This window comes from Peromyscus californicus, unplaced genomic scaffold, assembly GCF_007827085.1.
Source record: "Peromyscus californicus insignis strain IS unplaced genomic scaffold, ASM782708v3 Scaffold_11__1_contigs__length_118956290, whole genome shotgun sequence".
Lineage (NCBI taxonomy): Eukaryota > Metazoa > Chordata > Mammalia > Rodentia > Cricetidae > Peromyscus > Peromyscus californicus.
In genome coordinates, this window is record NW_026294402.1 from 97646232 (window position 1) to 97664218 (window position 17987).

The window sequence follows — 17987 nt, forward strand, 5'->3', positions numbered from 1 at the left end:
TGAGCACCAAGGAACAGGTACCCCAACAATGCCCAAGGGTAAATAGTGTCGGTGTGCTTCAGAGGTCAACAGGGCACCAAGGGGACAGACTCAGGTGTATCACCTGTTGGTCAGTCACAAGACCTCACTTGCAGATAAGGAGACAGAAACAGACCCCGGGGCTATGGAGAGTGTCTCCCCACTTACATTGCATGGCTGACCTGGGCTTCATTCCTTGGGAAAAAGACCCCCACCCCCAGTGTCACCAGCCAGATGAGGAGGAGCCTTTGAGTCTCCAGAAACTGCAGAACCCCACCCGCAGGGTCAGGAGGAGAACAGGAAGGCAGGATGTGTGCTGACCCCTTCCATGCCCACCGTGAGAAACAGATAGCCTCCCTCCATCCTGCCCATTCCAAAGGCGAAGCCAACCTGCCTGGGTGAGCGGTGGCCGTTCTTTCATGTTCTCCCCAAACATAGTCCACGTGGGAATCCATGCTGGACCAACAATCAGGCCACATGGGCTCCCACTTCAGGGCAACAACTAGCATGGCATCCTGGTGTACCAGTATCTCACTCAGCTCTAGGGGAAGATTACTGAGCAGATCACACCGAGCAATCTGGGCTGTGTCTGTTTGCCCTGTGTGGTACCCCCATCGGGCAGATGCAGCCATACCCTTCCCCAGGTGCCCAATGGCTGGAGCCTCCTAGGAGGCAAGACTGGAACAGACTGGAGACAGCCCAGAAGGGACCAGGTGGAAGCAGCGGCCACTCAGGCTCAGCTGGGGTGTTGGGCTAACACATCGGCTTACTGGTGGTTCTGACCCAGATGTTTTGAGTATGTGTTCTTGGGGTTATGCTTGGGATTGCATCAACATAAGGAAGAAGTATACAGAAATGCCACTTAGCGATGACAGGGGAAAGGTTCTTATGTGGCTTTGTTCCCTGGACTGGTGGCGGGGGTGGGGTATAGATATGTGGGTGTGGAACTTCTGTGTACTGCTTCCAGATCCCCAGAGAGCTACTGCACTTAACCTCCGCCCTGCACAGGCAGCCTCCCCAGGGCCATTCAAACAGCTCCTCCCACGCACTCCGCTGCTCTCACTCTCTCAACAGAGTTGGGCTGAGGGACCACAGCATGATAGGGCCACACGCTCCTTGCTGCGTCCACGCACACAGGACTCTCCTTCCTGGAACAAGGAGGGTTCCTGTGCCCCATAATGGCAGTGACTTGGCAGTAACTGTGTGCCCCAAGGAGAGAGGACACTTCAGCCTCCCAAGCAGGGCAGAGCATGCCCCAGCCCTCCCAGCTGGTCAACTTGCAGAGCTGTGACACAATCCAAATGTTTGTATTCTGTAGCCACAGCCCTCTGATAGAGCAGTGAGGAGCCTTAACGTCCCAGAAACAGCACAAGTGCTGGGGCTGAGATGCAGCCGCAGCAGTTGGAGACAAGATGGTAACAGGCCATCTGGGCCCATCACTGTCTCAGGAACCATCAGACAGTGGTCCTTGATGTGGTTAGTGATGGGCCACACCTGGAGTCCTGAGTGTGACCTGTGCACTGGACTGGGTTCAGAAGGGTGAGCAGCCACACTCTGTTCTGCTTACAGAAAGGCACAGGGTATGCTCATGCCAAGTCCTATGGCCCATCTCTGCAGAGAATCCCCTCTTCTGGGGACTAGTGAGAAGTGAGTCCACCCATTCTTGCCCACCTTTTCAGTCAAAAGCAACCCTTGACCACAGTATTTCAGTAGCACATAGCATTACAAAAAAGGAATATCAAATGTTAGTGCGTACAAAAGTGTGCCGCAAATCCTTTAAAGTGGTGCTTTATAATATTAGAGTCTTACACCAGTGTTTCCACTTAAGTTAGTTAAAATTGGGTTAAGGTAGAAGTTAAGTTTCAGGATATGGACATGGGTCAGTGGGTAAAAGAGCACTTGCCACACGAGCCTGAAGACCCAAGTTTGAATCCCCAACACTTGTGTAAAAACCCAGACACGGACACACACACAACTGTAACCCTAGTACCGTGGGGAACAGAGACAGGAGGATCAATGGCGCTTTCTGACCACCATCCTAGCTCCAGATTCAGTGAGAGGCCCTGCTACACACACACACACACACACACACACACACACACACACACACACACACACTTTAAAAAGTTCAGTTCCTTGATTGTGCCAACATTATCCAAGCTCTCAGTTGCCGGCGTTGCTAGTGGCCACCATACTGGACATGCAGATGTATAATAGCCCACCATTACAAGTCCTTTTGAACAGTGCCATTTTGGAATTATCCAGTGTCTGTGGCAATGACTTCCCAGGTGCCGTGCATTGGCATGTTCCAGAGAACTTTTTAATAATTCACCCTGTAGACCCAGCTCCTGATCCACTGACATGGGGCCCAGGAAAATGTATTTTTTAACAGGTTTTTCAGGAGATATTAGACAATCCAAGAACACCATGTGGTGTACAAAAGTACTGTGCCTCAGATTGCTCTGTAGAAGATTCCTTTGAAACAGTAGTCAGGTCACGCCCATATGGGACATGCCATAGTTGCAGCTAGTCTTCCAGCTAGACCAGTGCTTCTCAGCTCTGACTGACTCCAGCCCCTCCCTCATGAGGGGAATTGAGCAGTGTCTGCTGACGATTTTGGTTGTGGTAAGTTAGGGGGCTGGGAATCAGGTGTGTCTGGCATCGGATGGGTAGAGATCAGGGATGCTGCGAGCATCCTCCTCCCTCAGAGGGTGTACCACACAAGGGTAATGCATGAACAGGACTAAGGTAGAGAAGCCCGAGCCAGAAGGATTTAACAAAACCTGCTCATTGAAAGCAAAACTGGGCGGGAGGTATAGCTTGTGATTGAGTGCATGCTTGATGTGTCTGAGGCCCTGGGTTCGATCCCCAGTACAAGTAAGTAAGTAAGTAAAGAAACTCTAGGTGGGAAGGGTAGGTAGCCTTGGGTTTCGCCCAGACCCCTCAGCCTCCAGTCTGGATGACTTGCCACTCTGAAGTCTGATGCTGAGTTTAGGTGACATATCTCCCGGACCTCACACCAGGAGCAGAGGAGGTGTTCACTGCGGCCTGAAGAGGCTCCGCCAAGGAAGTGACATAGACACAAGCCCCGGCTTAGATGAGGACACGGACAGGCAGAGAAAGGGCGGGAACCTGGATGGGGCAGGGTTGTGTGCAGTGTTTCTAGAAGGAAGGAAAGGAGGGAACCTGTTAAAGAAGGGGACAGTTTTGATTGCTGCCATCTCCGTGTGTGGCGGAGGGCAGAGGTCAAGCCAGACTCGTGGGAAGGCCTGAATGCTAGTGTAAGAGATCTTAGATGCTGTGCCTGTGCTCCAGGTGATGGTGTGGGTGTCACTGAACTGGCTTAGGGATGCCGCTCTGCTGAGAGAGTGGGTGGGCAGGCTCGGGGGTACCTGAGGAAGATGAGGAGACCCTAGTAAGGCCTGTCCCCGGGGCTAACAGTGCAGGCCCGGAACTGGAGGGTACTGGCATCAGTGCGGACGACCACAGAAACGCAGCTGGCAGAGAACAACATTGAGATAGTCAGGGCAGTATTTGTAGAGATTTAGGGCATGGAGGAGAAGGACTGTGGGACGGAAGAGGACAAAGCTGGACTGGATGGGATGGGGAAGGAGAGCAAGTATCTACTACCTATTTACTTATGTATACATAAGACATGATATCAGAAGTATGGGTGTACGTACATACACACATACAACAAGGCAAAGCTTATGTTTGTATGTGCATGCACATACAATATAGAGAAAATAAAGGTAGGAAAAAAAACATACTCAAAATGCATATTGTGCTGAGTGATTGTTAGAGGGGGCAAAATACTGGCCGTGAGCTTCCTGACAGCTGAGGCAGAGAGACGGAGATGGTGTGAGCTTCAGGGCATGCTATTCCCAAAGAACCTCATCTGTTATCCTCAAACAGGGGACACAGAGGCATCCTTAGAATGCCAGCAGCAAGCCCCATCACCACCCCACCCCTCTCACCCCCATTTAGTACAACAATGAGGCCAGCCCCAGAGTCCAGCCAAGGACCAGGGAGGCTGCAGAGCATCCAAGGGCTTGTGGGTGCTCAGCAGCAGTGAGACGATCTGGCCAGATGCAAAGCTAAAGTCTCAAGGAGCCAGTCAGTCTGGTTTGTAGCCAGAGGTGATGGGAGGGAACAGGTTGCCCTGCACTTGAACCCACTCCTCTGGTGTTTCTGGCAAAGTGTACTTCAGCCCCCAGTCCCCAGAGTGCCAGCAGAAAGAGGGCTGTTTAGGCCTATGGATACAACTTCTCACTGTAGAGGCCTTGAGAAATAAGGACCACAGGACATCCCCACATCCTCCTGTACTTTAGGATGTGGACATTTACATCTGAGCCTGGCCAGGGGGACTCTTCCTTACCAGGGCGCTTTGGAGTAGGGCCGGCAGTTAAGGAGGCTGAGACTGAGGCTTGGTGCTGGAATTGGAGCACTACCCATCAGTCACTGGAGAAGGCTTCCGAGACAGACCCTCCCTGGCCTGTGTGTCAGGTCACAGCCCAAGTGTCGCTCTGGGTAGACAGTCTGGGGGATGGAGGCAGGCGGAGGTGGGAGAGGGAAGGGTGGGAGACGGGCCGTTCCTCTCCACTCCCGCTGAGCTAAGAGCCGGGTCTGGAGGTTTGCGGCGGGACGGAGTGGCATCTTGGTGACTGTGGTCTTCCTTAGCCAGCCCCCCGCAGTGATTGACATCAAGCTGGACAAGCCCCAGGAGCCCCCGGCCAGCGAGGGTGGCTGCTCCTGCTAATACAGCGCCCACGCGGCTTCCTCGACACTAGACACTACTCAGTTGTGGTACCTCCTATTGGTTAGTTTCCTAATGGGGTGGGAAATGTGGTTATCAAACAGGAGGATCTTTCTTTTCTCTCTCTCTCTCTCTAGGAGTAGGGTGGGACACGGGGAGGGAGGCTGGGCATCAGGGACCACGTCACTCTTAACAGCTGTTACCTAAACAACTATTTTTTGGTTTGGTTGTAATATATTGTACTTTATTAAGATTGCCAAAAACTGTTAAAATTAAAAAAAAATCTAAATCATGTGTATACAACTTTTTGCCAGATATAAAAAAAAAAGCAGTCATTTTTATTTGAAAGATGTGCTTTTTTTTTGTTTTTGTTTTTGTATATTTGTAAACTTATAGAGAACCTCTCCACACACCTCTTCCTTCCTGTTCTCTTAGAACTGTGTGTCACCTCTACCTTCCTCCCAGCCCCGTAAATTAAAGCAATTAACTGAATAATAGTAATTAGGCTCTGGTCCTGGGTCACATGGCTCAAGCCAACCAAGCCCTTCACCCAGGCTCCCCTCAGTCAAATCAGACTTTAGTTTAACAAAAACAGCCTCAGAGGGGGCATTGCTCAGTCCTTCTTTGGCAGCGTGGGACACATTCCACTAGCGGGCCCCTGAGTGGAAATGAAGGCCTGTGAACTGTAGCAGCAGCAGCAGCAGCAGCAGGCCCCACAGCTGCTTCTGCCTCGTCTCCTCCCCTGAAAAACAAACAAACAAACAAACATGGAGACAGAGCACAGGCAACCGTGTGTTCTCTGTGCCGACCCAGTGACGAGCAGATTGAGAAGTTACCGGAAGGATGGGGTGCTCCCGGCAGCTGAGGGCTGAGGCAGTGTGCGGTTCTCAAATGTTGTAACCTACTGGCCCAACAGTTGGCTCTTCACCAACTCAGTGTGTGAGGCTGGGTGGCTCGTGCCGAAGCCTGTCTGGGGCACATGCCATCAGTCCACCCGTGACTGGGGAGGTGAGGGATGTCTGCCTTTACTCTGAACAGTATGTGTCATCAGACCCTCCACTAATTTTGCTGAGTACTGTTATGGAAATGCTGATTCCTTGATGTGTTTTCACCCCCCTGGCATGGTACATTCGAAATCTTTGTATGAATCCTTTGGGAGTGTTGTGGCTGCACCATAGACATCTTTGGGGCTACTGTGGGGTTTCCAGAAGGCTGCCCAGGGCACTGCAACCTGCCCCCAGCAAGCTGTCCTTGCTATTTCCACTCATTCCTGAGACTGCTTTAGTCTTAAAGACCTTCAAAGGCTCTAACAGAGTGCTCTCCTCAACGCAAAGTAACTCACATTCTAAATGTTCCCAGACTCACTGCCCCAGGCCTACCCAAAGGCAGGCAGGGGCAGTGACTAATCAAAACGTCCCAGCCCCACAGCATTGGCTCTTCTCCAGACTGCTGATGGGCAGAGTAAATGCTGCCACAGGGGCAGGACTCTTAACAAGGGGGTTAGAATGAATTCTGGAACTTCTTAGAAATGAGTTCAAAATGGCATCCTACATGGCGGGGCTGATTTTGTGAGTGGGCCTGCCATGCTTCTCCATCCTGGGAGACAGTGCCAGGGCCAGTTCTGGTGAAGAAGAGAGGAAGCAGGATCCTCCTGGGTACCTCTCCAGAAGGCAAGGACCAATGTACGAGCGTAATTGAAACGTCACGTGTTCAGCTTTTATATGTGTGTACATAATTATACATAGAGATAGACTTGTGTATACACCCCACACACACACACACACACATCCTCACATATACATGTGCTCAATGTATATTCTTGTCGCTCCTGCTCTCAAGTTGGAACTTGCATTGTGATTCCAGTTTTGGAAGTTCAAAAGTATGCAGTGTATTGAAGTAAGAAATACTCAATATTGTCAAATAACTTGTGGTTGTCTTGCCTTCAATAAAATAGTGCATAGATGTGTTCAACTGCAATCGAAACTAGTCCACAGAACTACCTTCACCACTGCTTTATGTACCTGTGTGCACAGGTGTGCATGCCTTTGTGGGCCAGTGTCCCCCCAGCGTGGGCACCCCACCTAAGTGGTGCTTGCTTGAAGAAGGCATACTTGCCCGGTGATGACAGCAGTCTGGTTGGCAGTGAGGGGCTTTACTGGCAGCCTCTAGCAGAGCCCCACTGACAGGGCTCTGTACTGTGTCTCAAGGAATGAATGTAGGGTGGAATTTAATCTTGGCACTGAAGAGTAACCTTTCTTGTATTCCTGTAACTCTAAGTAGCAAACCAGTTCCCTTCTCTTGTGCACACAATCTAAGGCATCATGGCATGCTGGTAGAAACAGCGGGAACCATGGTGGACGCCATCCTGGTTGATCTGGCCTAAGGAGCCCTGCCTTCCAAGCTTGTACACAAAACCCCCTCTTAAGTTTAAGATCTCCTGACCTCGTTGTCTCTGAGAGTGAGGGTCCTGCCCCATTGTTTTCCTACCCCAGTAGTGCCCTGGCCTTTCCCTCGGCCCAGTTCCTCCCTAAAGGCCATTAAGGCAGCCAGGCCCTGCACAGAACTGTCGCTCCTGGGGCTTTCTCTTCACTACCACCACCCCCATCCTCCTGCTTGTAGGTAGGATCTGGTCAGGTTCTGAAATTATCTCAGTGTCCCCGTCTTTGCTGAATCCAGATCAGTCAGAAGACAAAATGGAGCATTCTTCTTAGGACATGATCACAACTTAGTAATTCAGTTCCTCTCCCTGGACATTTGGGCCTGGCCTGGCAGATGGGCGTGGCCCTCTTCCTTTTCTTTAGGAGTCTTGAAGGAGAGTTGTCAGCAAAACTTCTGTGAGCATTGCAGAAATAGTCTTAAGATAGAAAAGGCAGGTGGTGCAGCTATACACACATGCACACCAAAATGGTGTGACATGAGTGTCCTGAGGGCTAGTGTTGCTATGAGGTCAGAAGCTAGAAAGCTTGGTGGTTAGAGCCTCACTGCTGTCACGGTCACTGCTCCCTTCCTGACACCATCCTTAAACATTCTGCAATATCCCAAGATGGGCCGAGAAGCCATGGCCACATCAGGCAACAGAGATAAGGGTTCAAGGTGATATCTAGGAGTGTAGACAGCTGGGCGCAGTCCCCGTTACCCAGTGGCTAACCAGTGTCAGAGCTCTAACCAGTGCCTGTCCTTCAGCACCCAGTGTGACAGTGAGGCACTGCTGGCTTCAGCATCCTGCAGGTAGGGTTTATTCCTTCTCCATATGGAAGGGGGAGAGGCTGGCAGGAAGACAGGGTAGCTGAAGCTGATGAATCAGAGCGACAAGAACCAGCTAGTGGGAGTGTGTCTGAGTGTGTCAAGTGCTTGGGCTCAGTGCTTGCTGGTGTCCAAACTACCTCTCCCCCAAGAATAGGAGGCACTGTCACCTGGCCACAGCACTGGGAGCCAAACCCTTCCTGTTTCACAGGTGGGGGAACCCAAACAGACAAGGTCACCTGGGAGCCAGGAATGATCAGAACCAGTGTTGGCATTCTTCATCTATTGCTGACCTGGGTGTGCAGACAGGACGGCATCCTGTGCCCGTGTCCGTAAGCCATCTCTACTCCATGGTTAGAACGGAAGGTTATTCCCAGCCTCAGTAGCTAGAGAGAATATAGGTGCATTTTGGGCTCCTTTGCTGTAAAGGGTGAGCCTCAGATCTACTTGCAATGTCTTGTACACACACACACACAGAGAGCAGTAGTCAGGGCACCCTTTTAATTTTTGTTTGAAATCAACTTCTTCGGTATTCCAAAATCTTGCAGTTTCGGTGTGCAAACTCCTTGGACTCCAGGCCCTGTCTGATTGACACCCTGCAGGGTGTGATTATCAGGAAAACCTTGTAGCGGAGTTCAGATGGTCCCTTCAGGAGGCAAGAAGCCCCCGTAGCAATGAAGGCCAGCCTGTCTATTGTGTGTTGACTTCTCACCTCACCTGTTCTTTAAAGTGAGGAACACAGAGGGTGGCATTTCCATCTGTATGGGCTCAGAAGGCCAAGCGGCCATATTGACTTTACATTCAACTGTGTAATATGTGGAAAAGACTCAGCATGTTGGTCAAACAATAAACTGTCCTAATTCTCAACACAAAGCTTCTTGTCGACTGTTTCTAAGTTTTGCAGTTCTATACAGGGGGCTTAAAAGTGGATTTCCTCAAAGGCCCTCTCATGGATGGGTGGCGTGTCCCCTACGCAGGGCCTTTTGCCTCTTGTCCCTGCTCACCTGGGCGCTCCACTGGTTCTAAAAGAAAACTGTGGGCTAGTGAGATCATATCCACAGCCTTGTTTGTCTGACTGTTAGATTCTAACAGCAGATGGTCAGGGAAACTCCAGGAGGGACCAGGAATGTATTTGCCATCACTCCCACACTTGACAGGGCTAGGGGTTAAGACAGAGTGCAGGGACCAGGTTTCTTTCTTATCCCTTTGATGATTTCCAGACTATCATTTAAAGGCAAGAACTCAAGGGTAATCGTGATCACCTTTCAGATGGCACCAACATGACCACCCCTACCCCCTCCCCACACCAGTTAGGGACAGTCTCTGAGAGGCCCCTCAGGGCTCTCCACTACCTCCAACCTGGTAGGTGTCCTGAGCTCCTGTCTGGCTGTGGGAACAATTCCTGAGAATGCTGGAAGTCTAAGTTCACCAGTGACCTTTCCCATGGAAAGGTTCTAAAAGTTCTGGAACACCCCAATTTGCCACCTCAGGGCCACTACTGATTAGCAGGGTGAGGACACGAAAGTCCCTGCCCACTGCCTTAGATTAGTATCTAGTTATAAGGTGTGAGGTGGGCGGGTGCAGGGGATGGCGAAGGGTAGAGGGCCTGAGAAAATAACCACATGCTACATGAAAGTGAGAACAGCAACAGTCCTTCCCCAACACAGTAGTGTCCAGAGCCACCAGGCCTGGAACCACTGAGGGAGTGGTTGTTTTCTCTAGGTCAGATGTTAGCGCAGCTGCTCTGCAGTCCCCACAAGACTGAGGAGGTACTCCAGGTGTGTACACAAGATGACATTGTGATGGCTCTGCTGAAAGTGCAGTATGGCAAGGGCAGGGCTTGCAGGGTGGCTTTCCCCATCACTGCAAGAGTGGTCACTGTTTGCTAAGCCTAAATTTTATATATACTTGTACTCTGGGATATATAGGTATATATGACATGTATATTATATATACATATATTTGTGTGTGCTTATGTATATATATGTGTATACACACACACACATATGTATTTTTATCAGGTCAGTGGGACATGGCTAGGTGCTCCATGTGGTGCATGGAGGCTACAGGAAGAGAAATGGTTAACTTGGCTAGGACTGCACAGTGGGCACGGGGATAGCATGAGGGGGGAGGGGCAGAGGAATACAGACAGCATTATATGCTGCTTTAGATGAGAATGGGAATGAACCAGCAGGAGCTTTGACAGTTAAGGAAAAACCTAACAAACGAAAGCATTACAAGCCGGGTGAACTGATGTCAGCGGAACACCTCATGTCAGGACATACTGGAGGCCTTGGGAAGCAGTGGCAGGGGTTCCCCAGCTGTTGTTCATTAAGAGCAAGCTGCGGCCCTTCCAGAAACCGGGACACCTGGTACTGAGAAGCCACCGCCATGGCTTGAGAGAGCCAGAATGAAATCTGGCCAATGCTTCATGGAAGATTCCGGAGTGGAATCCTTCTGGCCTTCCTCGATGCAACTGCCCCTTTACAACTGGGCTGTACAGTACTAGGCAAGCATTCTGCCAACCTCGTTTCCAGCCCTGCCCAGCTCACCCTTTGCTTAAGACCATCTCTGGGCTATGAGTAAAACCTAGCCCTGCTCTGCATCCTCATCACCTCTTTGATGTACTGATTCTCCCAGTAAACAAAATCACTATTACCCAGAAAAAGGCAGGAGTCAGTGAACACATGTTCTTTAACTGAAACATCTTTTCTTCCTGAGCACCTATAATGATGTGAATGTCGTTCATGCTCCGTCTCATTTGACTAATATGAACAGCAGCGGCCAAAGAGCAGTAAGAATCCCAGCTGCGATACTGCTTTCCGGTGAGAACTGACAGGGTCATCTCTTGACTTACCCATTTTGTAGTGTGTTTGTCTTATACACCAGAAAGAAATGTTTTAGGGTGGGGAGCCCTGAGTACTTATGCTGGGAATAGCGCAATCTGGGAGTGTGCTGTCAGCCCAAGTGACCCACAGCAGGCCATGTGGTGGCCGGCAGAGGCTTGGGCTGGGCTGCACAGGGAGCACCCTGTGTGTTTATCCTGTGCCTCTCACTGGTCCCCAAGGCCAGCCCAGATGCTCTGTGCATGCTCCCAGAGCACTGCACCTCCAGTCGTGGTGTCTTTAGTTAGGCCTGTCTCCGAGTTCGAGAGGAGATGAAGAGTCTGTCTGTATACACGCAGCAGTCTGTAGGCTCAGGTAACCTAGAGTTGACCTTGAATCCTAGTTCAGCTTTCCCTCACTTATCATCCAACTTAGTGCTTTCAGATAGACAGTTATTTATCAAGATACCAGTCATTTGTAAAAACAATAAAAACACAAATGTTTAAGACAGCATTACTTTGAAAAGGCAAATTTTTTTAAAGCATGAATGAATACAAACTTAAAAATCTATACAGTGGACTTCTGTTTGTGTCGTTCCACAGCATCTGAGCTGAGGTGGCAGACACAACAGGAGCTGACCAAGTGGCACCGGCAGACAGCCGGGGCGGGGCCTCCCCACCCCAGAAGCAGCAGCATACTGTCTCCCGGCTCTCCCCAGTTCCTCTAGAACACACTAAGCCATGAGTGTCTGGGGAGTTGGCTCTTACATCCATCATGTGAGGGTGACTCTAGGGGTTCCCAGCAGGCTTTTGAACCCAAGCTGGAATGGAGATAAGTCACTGAGCCTATGAAGAACACACTGTCAACTGTGCCCTGTGGTTCTGAACCTGTCTTCATTGTAACTACCTTTACACCTGAGACTTCACTAAGAACAGACAATGAATTATGCCAGAATATCAGGGGCAACTGGAAATTAACTGGTTCCACAAACAGGAAGGTCTGGTTCCAGGAAAAGAGACCGAAGCAGATAGGCAGAGGACAAGAACTTTCCAGACAAGCCTATTCTCATGGTAAGGCCTCTCTGCTCTGTCACACACTAAAGCAGTGCTACACCTTCCAAAGGGAGAACAGGAGAATTAAATAAGAAGGACTAGTTGAGAAAGGAGCTGAAAGGGAGGGACAAGTGCTCTCAAGCTAGTAGAACTGTTCCTAGAACACGGAGATGCTGCAGACACATGCCCTGCCCCTCTTTATCGGCTCCACCCCAGCACAGCCCTTCCCAAACTGCCAGTCAGTCACAGATGAAGGTTTGCAGCCAAGGCTGCTCCTCAGGCGATCTTGGCCAGCCACTTCTCCAAGTCCTGGATGTCAGCAGTGCCGGCATCCCCTCGTCCACCCTTGGCACTGCACTCCAGGAACTCCACTTTGAGGGGCAACTGGGAGAATTCAAATTCTTTGCCTTTCTTTCCCAGCTGAGCAGGTGCAGTAGTGGAACTGTCCAGTGTGCTGGGAGCAGCAGACCGGGTGACTCGTAAGGTGTTGCTGTGGAGCAAGGGACAAGTCAGAGGCAATCCATTAGTACCCATTGAAGACTGATAGGCTAAAGGTCAATTCACTATTAACATCCTGACTTATCCTTTATATCCATGAACCACTGTTTCAGACACACAGGTGAGATGGGTTCAACCTGTCTGTTAGCCAGAGCCAATGGGTTAGGAGACCCAGGTCACACTAGCTTTTTAAGCCTACGGCCACTTCTAAGATCTCCTGAATAACAGCATTGAAAATACAGTTTTAAATGTATGCTGTATTATAAAAACTCAAGTTCTGGAAACTTCAGCACAGGGAGATAAGGAGCTTTTTACTGTGAGTCTTCTTGGACAGAAAGTTCATACATCCATAAACTTCAAAGTCCCATCTATCCTGTTCATTTGTAAGGAGGAAAACCGACCCAAATTAAGTCATTTTCCTGTGAGCTGCTGGTCCTATTAGAGAGCAAACTGGCTGCATGCTTGCTGATTTCCCGTCAGGGATTCATTTTTATAAATACTAGATCCGACTAAAATGGCAAGCTGGGCACACACCTTTAATCTCATCACTAGGGAGGCAGAGGCAGGCTGATCTCTGTGTTTGAGGCCAGCCTGGGCTACACAGCGAGTTCCAGGATAGCAAGGGCTACATAATAAGACTCTGTCTCAAAAAAAAAAAAAAAAAAAAAAAAAAAACAAACCGTTTCTTTTACAAAAGCAGTAAGAAAATGTAACTGGGTTTACTGTGTTGGTCTTTTCTTCTGTGAACAAGCTTTTTACTTCTTAGAAATCTGCACAGCACAGAAGCTTACTAGATTCTGTAACGCTCACTGTTTATCTCACTCAACTTACAAGTTTTTCAACACTAAAAGCAAGATAAATAATATTGCCAATAGCTTGAAATCAATTAAGAAACTAGAAAACGGGCTGGAGAGATGGCTTAGAGATTAAGAGCACTGACTGCTCTTCCAGAGGTCTTGAGTTCAATTCCCAGCAACCACATGGTGGCTCACAACCATCTGTAATAAAGTCTGTTGCCCTCTTCTGGTCATACATGCTGTATACATAATAAATAAATAAATCTTTAAAAAAAAAGAAACTAGAAAACAGTAATGTAGATTTTTATATTCTTCCTAAGTGTTCTTGTTCTGTCAACAATAATTTCCAGTGGCTATAATTTTTAAATTTTATTTTCTGGGACAGGCTTTCACTATACAGGCCAGGCAGGCTGGGACTCTTAGTCTCCCTGCTTCCCGAGTCCTGGGATTACAGCTGTGCAGGACCATACCCAGCTTCCAATGGCTTTTAATTTTTTACCTCCCTTTCCCCCAACCCTCAGTTTTTATTGAATGTTGTTATTTTGTACATATTATTTGTACCTTTGAACACTGTTTTACATGCCTTACTGTGTGAACAAATACCTTCAGTGACTGAAATAAAATTATTCTAAATGTGGTATTTTAAGTCTCTAAAACCTTCCAACTATAAAGAGTAACAGTGATTAAAACAAAATGAACTAATGGTTTCAGTAAGTCATGAAATTTTAAAATAGCTATAAACACCTCAGTAGTTTTTATAATTCCATTAATTCTTTCATAAATTATTTAACACACATATCCCATACTAATCCTGATTATAATTTTGATAGCCATATACAACCGAAGGTGACAGACTTCAACCCTTGAAAGCTTAAGTGTCAGGACATTTTACCAGGAGTACATGCACACTTACAGTTCCTTTTCAAGCTGCTGCTGAATTAACTTTGCTGATTTTGCCATTGCGATATCTGGGAAAAAATAAGAGCATTGTTGTAGTTTAAACCAGAATGTGTCTTTTCCCTGAACTTCTAGCACAGAAAGAAAATCCCTATTTATACCAGGAAGTTTATCTCCCATCCCTTTGTTAAATCATGTTTTATTGCTATTTCTTTCTCTGTCAAAGTAAATGCTGTATTTGCGGTTTTTTGAAAAAATGCTTTAAAACATTAAATGCAATAAAACATTGTTTTAGTGCTATAATGACCTTGAAACTAATTAAGCTTAAGTTTTCCACACCGTACAAACCTTTGAATACTTCACTTGTCAAGTCAGTCTAAAGAAAGCAAGCTTACCAGCACTGTGACTGACAGGTGATGAGAACTTTCAACACACACTACCTTAGCTCCCGCACACAGCCAGCTAATACTAAGATGCCGTGGTGAACAGGAAGTACACTAGGTTAGAAACCAGCCCAGGAGGGCAGAAAGCCCAAGCCAAATCAGTCCTGACTGCCCTCCTTACACAAAATAGAGAAAGAGGTGAGAGCTGGGGCTGGAGAGATGGCTCAGCGATAAGAGCACTGACTGCTCTTCCCAAGGTCCAGGGTTCGATTCCCAGCACCCACATGGCAGCTCACAACTGTTTGTTCCTCCAGTCCCAGCAGATCCAAAGCCCTCTTCTAATTTCCTCAGGCACTAGGTATGCACATTGTTCAGACATACATACAGGCAAAACACCCATACACATAAAAAATTTTTTTAAATAACACCCACAGCAGGTATTAGGATTTAAAAAAAATCACTTCTGAAAAATGCTTCAGGCTCCTAAGAAGATGTGGAAGAGCTCTGAAAGACTACCTATCCTGCTTTACTTGAACTGGTCTGGGAACTGAAGCCTGGCTGACCCGAGTCTGAGCATCCAGAGAAGGGGCTGCAATTTCCTCTGGTGGAACTGCTCAGTGGTAAAGCGTGTCTGGAGGAGAGACCCCAACAATCTCTCCAGAACTGACAGTATGCAGCCTCACAAACTAACATTTGGTGAAGTAAAATAATTTCTAATCTTTAAAATAAAAAGCACTGTATAAAGGGTATAACAACACAGCCCCTTGGCTGCCAGCCCTTAGGACAGCCTGGTAAAAAGACTGGGAAAGTAACAGAAATAGATTAAGATTTAATCCCTTAATTTATGAACACCCCCCCCACACACACACTCAACATTAACAACTGCAGGTAAATGAGCTAACTGCCAAGAGGAGGAATCCCACACCGATCCACTGCCATCACCAGGAAGCACCTTGCTTATTGCAGGCTATTAAGAAGGAGGGTGTGTTCTTCAGACCCATGCTGTCGATGAGGACCTGATACAGAAACTCGGCCACGTCTTTCACCTCCCGCTGGAACGTGGCACTATCCACCACGAACACCACAGCCCTGCAGGGACAGTGAAAGGGAAGAGGTACATGAGCACACACAGTAAACAGGATCCCAGATCACTCTAGACTCAGCCCCGTCATACAAACACACAAGTACACATACACACACACATGCACGAGCACACACACCTTGACATCGACATCATCATCATCACCATAATATAATAAAACTGTTAAGAAACTAAAAGGACACTGGAAATACAAGAAATGACGTTTGCTTTCAAGGGCCAGGAAATCATCCGACAACCCACCATGGAGTAAGAACAAAGAGGAAGACATTTGAACAGGACCCAGTGGAAGACTAAAGGACGATGGGAAGCTGAGCTGACCAAAGAAACACACAAACTGGGCACAGCTGTGGGCTAGAGGAGTCTGCTGACGATACAAATAAATAAAGGAGAAATTTGGAGGGGTGAGTCAGGGAAAGCCAGGTCAGAGATGACAGACACACTGACCTGGAAAGCTTGTTTTCTGTCCTACAAAGACTACAGGTGCCTAAGTGGAAGACAGACAACTCCTGAGAGGGTAAGTCAAGGAGAATTACGAGCAGGTGGGGCCTAACCTCAGGCAACAACAGTAACAATCATCCCGTACAGAAACAAAGCCATCAGGGGTAATGCATGGGAACTAAAGACAACAGGTCCTAGGGTCAGGGGCTTGGAGGCCCAGATGGAGAGAGACGTGCTGTGGCTAACAGGCCCTGGGCAGCCACACCAAACACCCTGCACAAAGCCTCCAATTCAAAGGCAGTCTAATGGAGGCTGTGATTAGAAAAACTTTTCCAAAGGAACTGAAACACCTCGTCATCTCCAATGCTTCACAGCTATCGTGCAGCAGTTGACATTCCCCCTGGAGTGAGAGCCCTACGCAGAAGATTACATAAAAACTGGGCCAGATTCATCAAAACTCCATGACACCAACAGATGGAGTCTATCCTTTATTCCTAAAATAACAAAGACTGTCAACCTCATCAGTGACACCCATTCCCTTGAAGGAGGGGTTCTGGATCAAAACATAGATGAAAATATGCAATTACAAGAGAGAATACCCAGAAGCCCCAAACTGGAGTTTAGAGTGACCTAAGCACAGACTCATGGAGATGCAGCTCGGTTGGTAGAATGCTGCACAGTAAGCCCAAAGCCTGAGATCCCATCCCAGCCAGCATAAAGCCAGGCCAATCACATGCCTGCAATCCTAGCACCAAGGAGGTAGAGGCAGGAGATCAGAAACTCAAGGTCATCTTTGGCTAAATAATGAGTGCAAGGCCAGTCTGAACTGTATGAGAGCCTGCCTTCAAAATATCAAGGCCATAATAATAAAATGTTTAAAATAATTGTAGAGGATAATACAAGAAATAAACAAAAAGAAACAGGTGGACTTTTAAAGGGTATATTTAAAAGACTACATTATAAAAATAGTATATGAAATTAGCAACTCAGTAGAAACCGAAGTAGAGATGACTCTTAGCTGAAAAGATCACAGCAAACTAAACTGCAATCTGAGGGGCTCACATAACACTCAAGGGAAAAGGCCTTGTTAGATAAACTAGCAAAGAGATGGCAGAGAAGGATCAAAAAACGTCAGCAGAGTCCCAGGCTGAGACAAGAAAGCGCAGACAGTGCCATCTGTTGGCATCACAGGGTTTGATGAATCTGGCCCAATTTTTATGCTAATCTTTTACTTGGGGTTCTTATGGCAGCAGTGTCCACTCGTGCCCTGTAGCTGTAAGGCATTTAGGCCAGGTGTTTCCATTTCTTTTGGAATTATTTTCCAGCTGTAGCCTCCATTAGACTGCTTTTGAGTGGGAGGCTTTGTGCAGCGGTTGGTCCAGTTGCCCAGGGCCCATTAGCCACTGCACTTGAACAGATGATAATGTTCTTTGGTGTAGGGTGGTACACTTGAATTCCAAACACCATGAAGCCAAAGGCAGATGTCCCATAGAGAAATGACACTGAGAAAACAGAACTTGAAAGGAAGGAGCAGAATTTGGCAATGAGCCAAGAAATCATAGCCAGCAGGTCCACTTAAGTAACTATTGGATATAAGAGAAGTAGCAATTCCTGGCCGTTACAGAGGGGCATCCCCAAATAACAGAAGGTCTGGGGAAGATCAAAACACGGGTGCTTACAGTTCACAGTTCTGATTGGATACTGTAGTTTACTGTTTAAAATGGGGCAGGAATCTATTGAGTAAAAATAATATACTTTTAAGTCAGCAGATGGGGAAAGAATCTTAAGTGGAAGGTAGAATGTTTAAAAATGTCCCGTGGAGCTCAAGAGATGGCTCAGCAGATAAGAGCATGAAGGTTAGGTTCCCAGCATCCACATCAGGCAGCTTACAACTGCTTGTAACTCCAGTCTAGGGGATCCAGCACCATGTTCTAGCCCTTCAGGCACCTGTACATACAAGATGCACAAACATACACAC

The 17987-nt window shown here is 47.9% G+C and overlaps 2 protein-coding genes across 3 annotated transcripts in view; one reads left to right on the forward strand and one right to left on the reverse strand.

The window, feature by feature from the left end:
* The window catches only part of Rab6b (RAB6B, member RAS oncogene family), a 65368-nt gene extending 56478 nt beyond the window's left edge, over positions 1-8890 (forward strand). For both annotated transcript variants that reach the window (XM_052718517.1, XM_052718528.1), the window contains exon 8: positions 4713-8890. In XM_052718517.1, the coding sequence (XP_052574477.1) occupies positions 4713-4777 (65 nt within the window). In that variant the 3' untranslated portion in view covers positions 4778-8890. The remainder of the gene's footprint in view (positions 1-4712) is intronic.
* A 2465-nt stretch (positions 8891-11355) lies between these two features.
* Tf (transferrin) overlaps positions 11356-17987 on the reverse strand; it is a 53164-nt gene continuing 46532 nt past the window's right edge. The window contains exons 22-24 of the mRNA XM_052730594.1: positions 15422-15558; positions 14103-14157; positions 11356-12384 (exon numbers count right to left, since the gene is read on the reverse strand). Of these exons, the coding sequence (XP_052586554.1) occupies positions 12171-12384; positions 14103-14157; positions 15422-15558 (406 nt within the window). The 3' untranslated portion in view covers positions 11356-12170. The remainder of the gene's footprint in view (positions 12385-14102; positions 14158-15421; positions 15559-17987) is intronic.